The following is a 12,063-nucleotide window of genomic DNA, read 5'->3' as shown; positions in this document are numbered from 1 at the left end:
AAATGAATGGGGACCCACCTGAAATTGGCTTGTAACCCAGTTTGAGAAACACTGCTGTAAAGCACTTTTGTGTCACTCTTCTGGAAGAAAGGATGGTGCATGGATGTGTGTTGGCTTCCCTGCACGGCCGCAGGCCCCAGGGATGAGGCAAGTTGCATTGGCCAAGCTTGGCTAATGCAGGGGTCAGGGAGGAGGTGGCAGGGAGGCATTTCAGGATGGGGAGTGGGAGGTGGGACCAGGATCTGGCAGTTATTCCGGATCCTGACCCCATTCCTAGGCAGCCCAAGGAAGCCCCAGGCTGCTCAGATTTGCACCACCTCAGCAGGTAGTGCAGATTCAAGTAGACCTATTGGAGCAACACAAGGCAAGGGGAAAAATTTCCCCTTGGCTTGGGTTGTGCCACTTTTGGCTCCAAACGTGCACTGGATGCAGCACAGGCCCGCTGGCCTGTCTGTTTCCAGCACAAACCTCCACATCTACTCCGCAGTCCTACTGATTTCAATGGGATTTGCTCCCAGGTCAGTATGTATTCAATTTCAGCCTTACTTGCCTTTCAGGTTTGTTATAATAATAATAATAATAACTTTATTTCTACCCCGCCTTTCTCCCCGAAGGGACTCAAGGCGGCTTACAACATATTAAAAACAATTTAAAAAATAAATAAAAACATATTAACACATACTAAAAACAGCAGTCAGAGTAAAAAAAATAGGTAAAAAGAGCATAGAGCAGCAGCAAGTCATAAAAGAATCAGGCCTGTAAAAAAATATTAAAAGATGTTAAAAGGCCAAGAACTCAGAAGGCCTGTTTAAACAGAAGGGTCTTCAGGCCTTGCCGAAAGGACAAGCTAATACTTGTGACACGCTTTCCTCTCTCAGAAAGTGCCACAGAAATCCAAATTGTATTTAGTGCCAACACATCAATAGAAGGGGAACAACTACTACTTTGTTCACCTATTGCACCTTTTTACTAAATTAAGCAGCTGAATGCAGTGGTTTATCATATACCTGTTTTGGAAAACCTGACAACTTAAATGCCTGCTGAAGTGATGCATACCACAGGACCGTTTCTTTTCTCATGGAAGTGTGCTGGTTCTGCCAGCTCTTTCCCCATGTATGAATTAGTGCCCCCTGGTGGACAATGATTTCTAACCAGAGTGAACCAGGCTTTTATGTTCAAGTCAACTGTAAGAAGCAAACCTGATACAGCCAGTAAGTCTCGTAATTAACCATTTCCATTCAGATAAGTTTCTCAGAAGCCATGGAACTCAAGCATTAGATGCATCACACACATACCCGATTCACCATCTTGATTTACATCCATACCTATGCTAACACCGAAGGATTCTTTCAAATGAAAACCTATTTCAGAGAAATCGCCTCTCAGTATAGTTTGGAACCTGAAGACCATTTTAAGATACTCTCAACACCAGCTGAGTAGTTCTACATTACTTATCATAGGGCCAGTCCACCCATGAGACTAGGGGAGGCAGCAAATGGCTGTTACACTATGCTGCACTAGCACTTCACCCAAGCATGTCATATTACACTCCAGTCTCAATCTCACTAAGAACAAATGAGCAGAGGATTGTAGCGGCAGCCTATTTCTTCTTACAGCAGTGCAGCTGCAAATAAGTAGCGGTGATTTGTGACTGGAGGGGGGAAAAAAAACAGCAGGCTGCTGTGCCTGAAAATGATTTTATCATACTGCTCTGCTACTGCTTCTCTGCCTGCACAGCTGCTTCTTTAAAGCAGGCTAGGAGCACTAACAGCATGATCTGACCAGCTTGCTATGAAGATTCAGATAGGAAGGAAATGCAAGCAGAGAACATACACAAAAATCTCAATTTAAAATAGGGAAAGCAAAAACTTGGGCCAAGAGTGAGTTTAAATAAAAGGCTACTCTTTTATTCCAACATGACTTGGCTAGCTAAAAGCGACATGAGAAAGCAATTTTGTTTAAGTTTGTTTTCCCCAAAGAAAACTCCAAAAGCCTTTCCCACACCACAGTATGCGAAATGAAAAACTGGCTGAACACAGGTTCACAATTCATTTAAGGACCATCAGTAAAGACTCTCAGCCCAATCCCAACAAAATTTTCCAGTACTGATGCTGCTATGCCAATGCGACATATGCAGCATCCTGCAGTGGGGGGGGGGGGGGTCAGAGCTCTTCTCAAGGTAAGGAAAACATTTGTTCCTTAATCTCAGGGCTGCACTGCCACTGCATCGGTGATGAAAGTTGGTTAGGATTTTGGGGGGGGGGGTCATTTATGTTTCCTTCCTCCTAAAGACTGCTACAACACTTATGTGAAATTCAGTTACACAGCAATGTATGAAATATGTATCCCATTCTCACTGCTTATGCACTGACATAGCACAAGCAGTCTGCGTGACTCATTCACTCCATCAATTACTCTGCAAGTTAGGGCTTCTATTTATGGTTAACTTTCTCTGAAGCTGCTAAAAACAAGATTAGCAGCACAAACACATATACTAATATATCAAGCTGCCTACCCACTGCCCCCACCTTCAATGTATTTTCTGTGAATTGCCATCGTTCATTAAGGGATTAACCATGAGTGCCATTCATGTTCCCTCAGTATTCAAAACAGGAATATTAATCTCAAGCATGTTGTCCATTTTTCATAAGGTATAGTCGGGCTTTCTGTTTATGCCCCACTCAAGAAAACCTAATTTTTAATAAGTCGAAGTCTTTAGTTTCAACATTTATAAAACATTTCAGTGCAATGTCAAGATGTAATAGATTGAACACCAACAAAGTTATTTTTGTTTATTGTTTTACAGAATGCCCCAAATTTAAAAGAACACAAATGCTAGATGTTCAGCTGTGCAAACAGTACATAGTGCTTAAGTGGAAAAGACATGATTTTGTTAAATACTTCTGAAAACATGATTTTTATGGTCCTAGAAGACAGAACTTGAAACTTCAGGCTAATCTCCAGACAAATGCAAATCATCTGCCTTGGACCCAGAACTGCTACCATTATAACAAATGCCAAACACAGACAGTCTAGTAAGATGACTGTTTTGATGCTTCAATAATGATATCAAAGTTTATCTGTTAACTGAAGACAGTTTCTAGCCTGTCTTAAATATGATCTGGCCCCGATAAATAAGACTCTGCACAGGAATTTCTTGAAGATCAATGGTCCATAATAGCAAGTTACTCTACATGATCTGCCAATTTAACATACAGTTCTAGCATGATTTTTCTTTTTAGATTACTTTCTTGAGCTCATCATATAATACGAGCACAAAAGCACCACCCATGCCTCGAAGAACATTTGACCATGCGCCCTTGAAGAAAGCTTTTCCACCTTCGTCTCTTGCAATCTTCCTCCAACAGTCAAGAGTTCCAGAGTACATTATATCAGCTGTGGAAAAATAATTTAAATTCACTCACTTGACACATTTCATTTAACTGGTCTACCACACATCACATTTCAAGTTTACGAACCACACATTTAATGGAACACACACTTTAAAACTCATTTAAAGTTATTCTACAACTGTTTCTCCATTTTTTTCTAGTTCCAACTATGTATTTTATAGAGCCGAAGCTTTCTTGCAGATTTAATTGCCTTTAATACTGGTTTGTAATGCTGTACTTGGCAATATTAAACTCATGAATTTAATGGTATAGGAACAGAATCCAGTGTATAATCAAGCAGACTGCAGACTTCACAGTGATTGTATGAAATCAGCTCCAAATCCCATGATCAACTGCAATAGGACTGACTTTGTAGCCAAAACCATCTATTGAGCATCAGGCCTCATTAGAAATTAAAATAGTCCACACCAAGTTTATAGGATGCCCAAGACAAACTTTGTCAAACTACTATAGAATCATGTTTGCGAAGTAATCAAGCTCCAATTATCACTTCACCTTATCTCCGGGTCAATCAGAGGGCAGAGCCTTTCAACTCTGAAAAGTTTCATTTCCCAAGCAGCAGGCAGGCACCATCATTTGTTTCTATAGCAACTGGGAAATTCCAGCCAAAGTTAACCTTTTATTCTCCTTCCTTCTGCTGCAGCCTGGCTCAGCTTTGCAAATGCTTGCAAAGCAGGTCTGTTTTTTTTTTCAACACCAGGATGGGATCCTCCTTTCCATTTGAAACAAAGTCCCAGGCTACAATTAAATAGTGCACCATTATTTAAGAATAACGCCCATGGAAAGCAGTGCGTCTACTTCTGAGTAAAAAGGGTTGCAAATATATGTAGCTGTATCTCTCTGCTGTGAATTAAATTGCACACTCTCACTTATGTGTTATGGGTTATATGTTGTATGTAGAGCTTGTGGCTTAGCACACTAGACACCTTAAAGGTTGATTTGATTCATGGTTCTCCTGCAGTGGTTCCCAACCTTTTTCACTTGCATATCCCTTAGCAGCCCATTTCCATAAATTGTACCCTTCATGTTAGCAAAATGTTTGTAATTAATACAAGCCCTCATCTCCTCTATATGAAAGCCCAGACTTCATGTATTTATCACAGTGTTTTCTCTTTTAACCTGTTTGAAGAACAGAAGACTCTGCCTTTGCACTGTTTTGCACCAGAAGTGTGCTGAGAAAATTCTGGGTGATTGATCATTTTCCATGTTATGTTTCAGCTTTTTTACTATACTGGTTTTCAATCACTGGTTCATACATGAATTGATGACCAAAAACTAGCTATTGGTGGGGCTTTCACAGCCAACTAGCTACCTCCCTTCCTGCCTTGCTGGTCCTTGCAAGGCATTCCTGCCTTGCAAGGCATTCCTGCCTTGCAAGGCATTCTGGAGCATGACCTGCCTTTTTCTGCCATTATTCCATTCTTTTTCAAGTACCCCTAAAGGTCCTGTTGAGTGTCCCTGGGAGTACATGAATCCCAGGCTGGGAACCACTGTTTTACTGGTATGTTGTCTACAGTGCACTTACTCTGATAGTGTTTACAAAAAGGTGATGAAGACCAGAATTTAAGAAGAATAAAAATGTATCTTATGATCTTTTACTATGTTTTTAAATAAATTAGAGTCTACAGTTCTTAGGTAACAATTAGTGGTAGGCTATTTTTCAGGATCTGGCCTTGGGTAAGATTAGACAAAACCATAGTCAAGGCACCCCTGCTAAGTTTAACCCCCGACTTATCCGATGGTCAGAGAAAATTCCATGATTGTTGGCTCAAAACCTGCCCTCGACTTTTCTGTGGGATCGACTTATAGGCGAATGTCTGCAGTACTTCGGCTGCAAGACGCATGCGGGTGGTGCCTTGGTACCCACTGGTTTGGTATCCATTGATTTGACTCACCACTGATACTGGGATCCACATTTAAATGCCTTGTAACAAGGGGAAAAAGTACCAAAATCCAATTTCCTACTTTCAAACTGCACCAGATGCAAGCTACTCTGGCTTAAAGATAGCTTGAAAGACCCATTTCTGGGTTTCTTGCTCCTCCAATCTCACCCCAGATTGTATTGCACTATATTGCAGTCAGCCACTAGATGGGGTGAATAATGAAATCTCATGGAATGAAATTATTCCATTAGGTGTAATGGTGGATCAAGAAACCTGGAAAGCTATTTTTCCACTGATTTGGCATCCACTGATTTTTTTTATCCACTGGGGGTTCCCGGAATGGAACCCAAGTTGATGATGAGGCATGATCTATATATTTACTCAAATGTTTTCAGAAACTGCCACTGCAAACACCGAAACCAATAGTTGCAGAAAGCTTTGATCCGGACTCTGAACAACTCACAATCTAATAAAATTCATGGGGTTCACTAAGCTTAAATCTTTGCTTTTCAATTTACTATGCATCAGGCTAAAATATTAAATCTCAAATGCTCAAAATCAAATACTACTGAAAACAGATTTTTCTACTTTGTATCAGCAAAGTATTGGTTACCTTGTTTACGTCCAGATTGCATCATCATTCGACGGCGAACTGTATCAAATGGATAGGAGACAAAACCAGCTACAGCAGTCACTGTTTGTGCAATCATCCAGCTTACCACAATGTGAGTGTTCCTAGGATCTGGGAGCATTCCTAAGGTGTAATAAGAGAAAAATATGTACTTTCTGAAACAAAACGTCTCAAGCAAGAACCCACTTCCATTATAGCAAGTGGAAATTTAAGATACATTTTGTGCTTAATATTATATTTTGAAATAACCAAAAAGAATACACCTATACTCATCAGAAAATACACTACCAGCAATTGTGGTTTACGTGTCAAGAAACATAGCTGATGAAAAGTAAGAACTGCTGTTGTTTCATCGAATTCAACAATTAGAACTCAGTCAATAGTATCCACCCGATTTTAACATCCAGCCAGATGTTAGAAGATAGTCTACCACGGCATATTACTAACACTGCAGTCAGTAGGTGCAGACATCAAAAATACTAAAAACTGTTGCACATGAGACTTTCCTTCAGATCACTTGTATAACCTGTACACCCATGTACGCATGGCAACACTCACTGTACCATACTCTACTTCCACACGGATAGGAAAGCAATCACTTGTGAGGCAATCAATACTCGTTGTTGGCATCCTTCAGTCTCGGAAGACTATGGTATCATGCTCTGAATGGTGGTTCTGGAACAGTGTGTCCTCTCCAGTGCGCGAAGCCTGGGTAAAGTAGATATGGAGGATAGACTGTTTCCCATGCAGCAAATCCCCCCTCTCCACATCTCTGAAATGGTCCAATGGAAGGTCAGAGGCCAATATGGTTGGTTCCAGCAGCATCGCAGGAGTTGCCAGAACGTGACTGTGTTCAGCCGTGAACTGCCTTAGGGACTCCGGCTCCGGATTTTGCCTCAAGGTTGACTCCTGAAGCCTTTTCCATAACTGGATGTAGTCACAAGGCAGTGGAGGTTTGAGATCAGAGTTTTCCTTCTATCAGATGAGCTGCCTTCCCAGGCTAACAAGTCCCATCTGCCTGGTGGCTGTTCAGTTGCCTCTTACGACAAGTACAGCCAAACTGAGGGCCTATTCTTCTCCCCAGCCCCCAGGGGAACAATACTAATACTTATTAATAACAATACTAATACTAATACTAATAACAATACTAATATTAATACTTTAGTATTAATACTAATACTAAACAATACATATAATACTAATTGTATGTCTAGCTGTTCAAAGTTGATCAAGAAAAGCAGAAGTGCTTCAAGAAGTATGTGACCCCACATCTATCAAGATTACCCTTTACATCTCTTACCTTTTGCTGTGTCATAAATTCCAAAGTAGGCAGCTCTATAGATGATTATACCCTGGACAGAGACATTAAACCCTTGGTATAAGCCACGCAGGCCATCAGACTTGAAGATTTTGACAAGACAGTCCCCCAGACCAGTGAATTCTCGATCAGCACCAGCTTTTCCAACATCAGCAGCCAAACGGGTTCTTGCAAAATCCAATGGATAGACAAAGCAGAGGGAGGTCGCTCCAGCTGCACCACCGGAAGCTAGATTACCAGCAAAATACCTCCAGAACTGGGTGTGTTTGTCTACTCCTCCTAAAAACACTTGCTTATACTTATCCTTGAAGGCAAAGTTGAGAGCCTGAGTTGGAAAGTATCGGATGACATTGGCCAAATTCCCACGCCAGAAGGATAGCATTCCTTGTTCTTTAGGGATGCGCACAACACAATCAATGATTCCTTTGTACTGTTTATCAGCAGCTATTTGTTTACTTGCATGTTGTACCTGTAAGGAAAAAAAGGTTTTTATTACTCTTAAAGAAATACTGTGGGTCCAAGAATTCAAAAGTAGAGTTTAATGGCAAGATTCTGTCCTTTCAAATAAAATGTAAAGTCACAAACTGATGAGAGCAGAGGAAAAGTGCAAATTATAAACTATAGGGAATAGACAAGCTACCTTACAAGTTGCATGGCCATCAATTCATCAATATTCATTCTTATAAGATTGATGCATCTTTTGGCTGCCAAACAGAAACATTTCAACCCTATTGTATTTAGCTGGTGTATACCTTTTGTTTCCAGCACTGAAATCTTCCGATAGCTTAGATGCACATCTGTCATAGCTGGAGATAATTTTCAACATGCATCTATTTTTCCATAGCCCAAACCATCTTCACCTTATGCCTTCCTTGGAGGATCAAATCAGTGAGTGTGCCAACAGTCCCTGGTGTTATTCTTCATCAGCATCTCAGTGGCAGCAATTCCAAGTGTAAGCCCTCCCCAAAACTACTCTAGGATCGATGTTCCCTGCAAGGGTTCTGTGCTGCTGTGCAGCAGGAAGTCTTCGGGCAATGACATATGTTATCACCAACTTCCAGTTCAGCCAAGCTCAGAGTTGCTTAGTGTTCAGTTCTGAGCTATACAGCTTATTGAGAACAATACCTAGGGGCAAGGTAGATAATGCCCAAGTCAGAGCTGCTCCTGCCATACAGTTGTTCAGTCAACTTCACAGCAATTAGAATCCTCACAGGTGAAGACTGGATGGAATTTTCTTCTTCCCTCACCAATGTCAGTGGCTATTCTAACTGCATTCTAAAGGTGGGGCACAGATGGGAATTACAGAACTCATCTGCCAGAAGCAGACCACTCCAAACTGCAGAAGACATATCCAAACTGAGTAACCAGGGCTGCTTCTATCATTTCTCACAGGCAGCCAATCCAGAGCCCAATTCTTTGCATATCTACTCAGAGATAAGTTCCATTAGAGTGAATGGGGCTTACCCCCAGGTACGTATGGATAGGATTGCAGCCTTAGTAAGCCTCAAAAAAAGCAAATGTTAAAAGTTAAGGTGATCTGTTTAGGACTCAAGTGTGAGCATTAAGGAAATAATGTCTTTTTTATAATCCTTCCAGAATTGGGGACCTTATGCATATTTCAAAGTGCAAGCAACAGGTGGTTGCTCCCAAGCTAAAGAGCTTATCAGGTTTATGATGTTCCAAAAATTTTGTGGGATGTGTGGAGGCAAAGTCCCTGTACTGATTCAATGATAAAATAGTCCAGAAAGATGAACAATTGAAACTTAATCTGTATAACCTTAGACACAGGTGTTCACCACTTAACAACCGGGATATGTTCTCCAATCGCTGTTATTATATGATCATGCTGTTAAGTGAACATTCAGCTCAAATCTAGTGCCTTTGTTATGTAAACAGACACTCCCTGCCAGACATTCACTGGCTGCACAGACTACTGGAAACAGATTGCTTCTTCTTTGCATTAAAAGCCTCTTTGTTGCGTTAACACACACTTTATTGCAGGCTATGGGAGATGTGACTGCCTCTTTGTTGTGACCACCATCATACATGTGACCCATTGTTAAGGGGAAGGTCATTAAGCTGCGCATGCCTGCATAACATTTTCAGGCATGTGCTGCTTAATGACCACTTTCCCTTTTTGACCAGTTTCCCCTCTAACCAAGTGGACACTGTCCACTCCAGGATTTTTTTTTTTGATGCATTTACAATTCACGCCAAAGGTATAAAATTTTCTGCTAATGCTGGACTAGCACGGTACTGAAAATATTCTCATTGGCTTGGGTCTTTGGAAGGCTTGGGCTCATGTTTATACAGGGGAGGACTGCAGAGAGGGCATCACTGGGCACAGAGACTGCTGGAATAGGGGCACCCCACAAGGCACTTCTATGTGACAGCAGGGGGCACCATAAGTATCGTGATGCTTTTTAGCCCCTCCAACAGTCTCTATGCTCTGACTCTATGCTATATGCTGCTGTGCGCGTGGGTTGACTGTGCATGCGCACCTCCCACGGTGGCGTCGATTATCGAAGGACCCCAGTGGGGAGGCTCTGCCTCACTCACCCACCTCCCCACCCACTGTGTGTGGGTTGAGTGCTTGGGCACCTCCCACAGTTATGAGGAGCACATCCTGCAAGGAGAAACACTGCTCTACTCAGGCAGGTGGCCAGCCCACCAGCCAATCATTTGCTGAGGGGACCAGTTCAACCAGCTATGTCAGTAGCCTGTCTCGTGCTCCGCGGGTGGGGGGGTTTCCTGGCCCTCCTTCCAGCCTCGCAAGGCACACAGTCGAGGGGGGGGAGGCGGAGAAGCACGAGGAAGGGGCCGGCGTAACCAGCCTTCTCAGGCGATTGGCTGTGCCAAGCAATGAAGACGGTGGGCGCCTCCTCTTTCGATAGGCTCGCGCCGCCCCCCCATGTGGCACAGCGCGAAGAGGCCCGAGAGTCACTGCCACCCGTCCCAGCCACGCGCATTCCATTTGAATTCGAACGATTCCAACAGCTGCTCCCCACCCCACCGCGCGCGCCAAACGAACGCTCTACAACGGAACCGGCTTGACGCACGCGCTGCCCACGTGACCGGCGGGTGAGCGCACGCGCCTCAGAGCCCCATGGTCTTTGAGGCGCCAGCGTGAAGGGTTATAGAGCTCCACGCCGGCCGCCGCCCCCCCGTACAACGCAGGAGGGGCGGGGCTTGCCAACCCCTCCCCCTGCAGCTGCCCGCCCCCTCCACAGCAACGGCACTTTCTCGCCCCCGACCTGCAGCAGCAGTTTGACCCGCTCGATGGGGGCCACGGCCGTCTTGCTGATGGCCGCCGCCACGCCGCCCGCCAGGAAGTCCTTGGCGAAGGAGAGGGCTTGGTCAGCCATGACGGTCACCGGAGTGAGAGCCGCGGAGGAGTGCTGGGGGAGGGGCGGCCGCCGACGCTGTCGCCGCAGCTCGAGCCGGGAGAAAGGAAGGGCGAGCGCCGCGCAGGAGCTAAATGGGCGGCCCGGGAGGGCCCGCCCGCCAGGCGCCATTGGCGGGGAGCGCGCTGAGGGGCGGGAGGCCGGCCCTTCGCCCCAGCCAGCCCCGCCTTCAGCCTCCCTCTCAGAGCCCCTCCTGCCCACATCTACTAAGAAGTGGGTCCCGTTGTAGTCAGCGGGGCTTCCTCCCAGGTAAGCGTGGATAGGACTGCAGTCTGACAGACCGACCCTCGGCATGTCTACTCAGAAGTAGGTCTCATTGTGTTCAATGAGATTTACTCCCAGGAAAGTGTGTATAGAATTGCAGCCTTAGGGCCCAATCCGATCCACTTTTCCAGCACTGGTGCAACTGCAGTGCAGCCTCAAGGTAAGGGAACAAATGTTCCCTTAAGGGAACCTGAAGGAGGCCTCTGTGACTGCTGCCCCACCACAAGATGCAGCGCATACCCCATTGGCATGGGGCTGGAGAATTGGATAGGATAGGATTGCAGCCCCTAAGGCTGCAATCTTATGCACACTTACCTGGGAGCAAGCCCCATGGACTATATTGGGACTTTCTTCCCATTGATTATAATGGGACTTGCATAAGTAAACAGGCATAGGGTTGGGCTCTCAGGCTCCTTCCACAATGCTCCCCCAGGAGTGGTTAGAGAATCTTCTGCCCAAATTGGGCAGATCCACCACTCCTGCCAGCTCCTGTGAACCTCCTGAATAAAAAAAAAAACCCCAGGGTTGCATTGCCTCAAACTGCTTCTAGCCCAGCCTGCTGCTTAAGGTAGCAATTCTATCCACACTTTCCTGGGAGTAAGCCCCCTATAATTGAGTAGACAATGCATAGGATTGGGCCCTAAACTCGAGATTGCTCACTGTATGCACTCATTCTTAGAGCACAATCCTATGCATGTAATACTCAGAAGTAAACGCCACTGAGTTCAATGGGACTAAGTAAGTATGTATAGGACTAGTCTTAAGGAGCTTGCTGGGTGAGGAGGAGGGCAGGGTGCACGGAGCTGAGAGGGGTGTGAGTGCTGTGCTCCACTTTGTCCTCCTTTCATACCTGACTGCTTAGCAGGATGGGCAAGGAGGCGGTAGGAGCAGCAGTCAAGCCAGCTCCTCCCAACCCCAGACATCCTTTTCGAGAAAAGGACTGCAATCCTATCCACACTTTCCTGGGAGTAAGCCCCATTGTCTATAATGGGACATTTCTGAGAAGGCATGCATAGGATTGGGATTTAGAGGTGCAAGCCCCACTGGACTGCATCTCACACAGTGACAGTACATCCGCATTGTCTGTGTGGAAGTCCATCTCACTGCACTGATAAAAGCACTGTACTTCCACAAATCATTGCTGCACGTC

The 12,063-nt window shown here is 44.6% G+C and overlaps 1 protein-coding gene across 1 annotated transcript; it reads right to left on the bottom strand.

Annotated features, from left to right (window-relative positions):
• Nucleotides 1–2,777: 2,777 nt before the first annotated feature.
• On the bottom strand, nt 2,778–10,707 carry SLC25A6 (solute carrier family 25 member 6). The gene is made up of 4 exons (XM_066619834.1): nt 10,500–10,707; nt 7,228–7,714; nt 5,910–6,050; nt 2,778–3,396 (listed from the first exon to the last, which is right to left on the bottom strand). The coding sequence occupies exons 1-4, from the start codon at nt 10,608–10,610 to the stop codon at nt 3,239–3,241; spliced, it is 897 nt and encodes a 298-aa protein (XP_066475931.1). The 5' UTR covers nt 10,611–10,707; the 3' UTR covers nt 2,778–3,238.
• Between the last annotated feature and the right edge of the window lie 1,356 nt (nt 10,708–12,063).

The sequence above is a fragment of the Tiliqua scincoides genome, chromosome 3 (genome assembly GCF_035046505.1).
Source record: "Tiliqua scincoides isolate rTilSci1 chromosome 3, rTilSci1.hap2, whole genome shotgun sequence".
Classification (NCBI taxonomy): domain Eukaryota; kingdom Metazoa; phylum Chordata; class Lepidosauria; order Squamata; family Scincidae; genus Tiliqua; species Tiliqua scincoides.
Note: the sequence above shows the minus strand (reverse complement) of the source record. Positions and strands in the feature narration are given on the sequence as shown.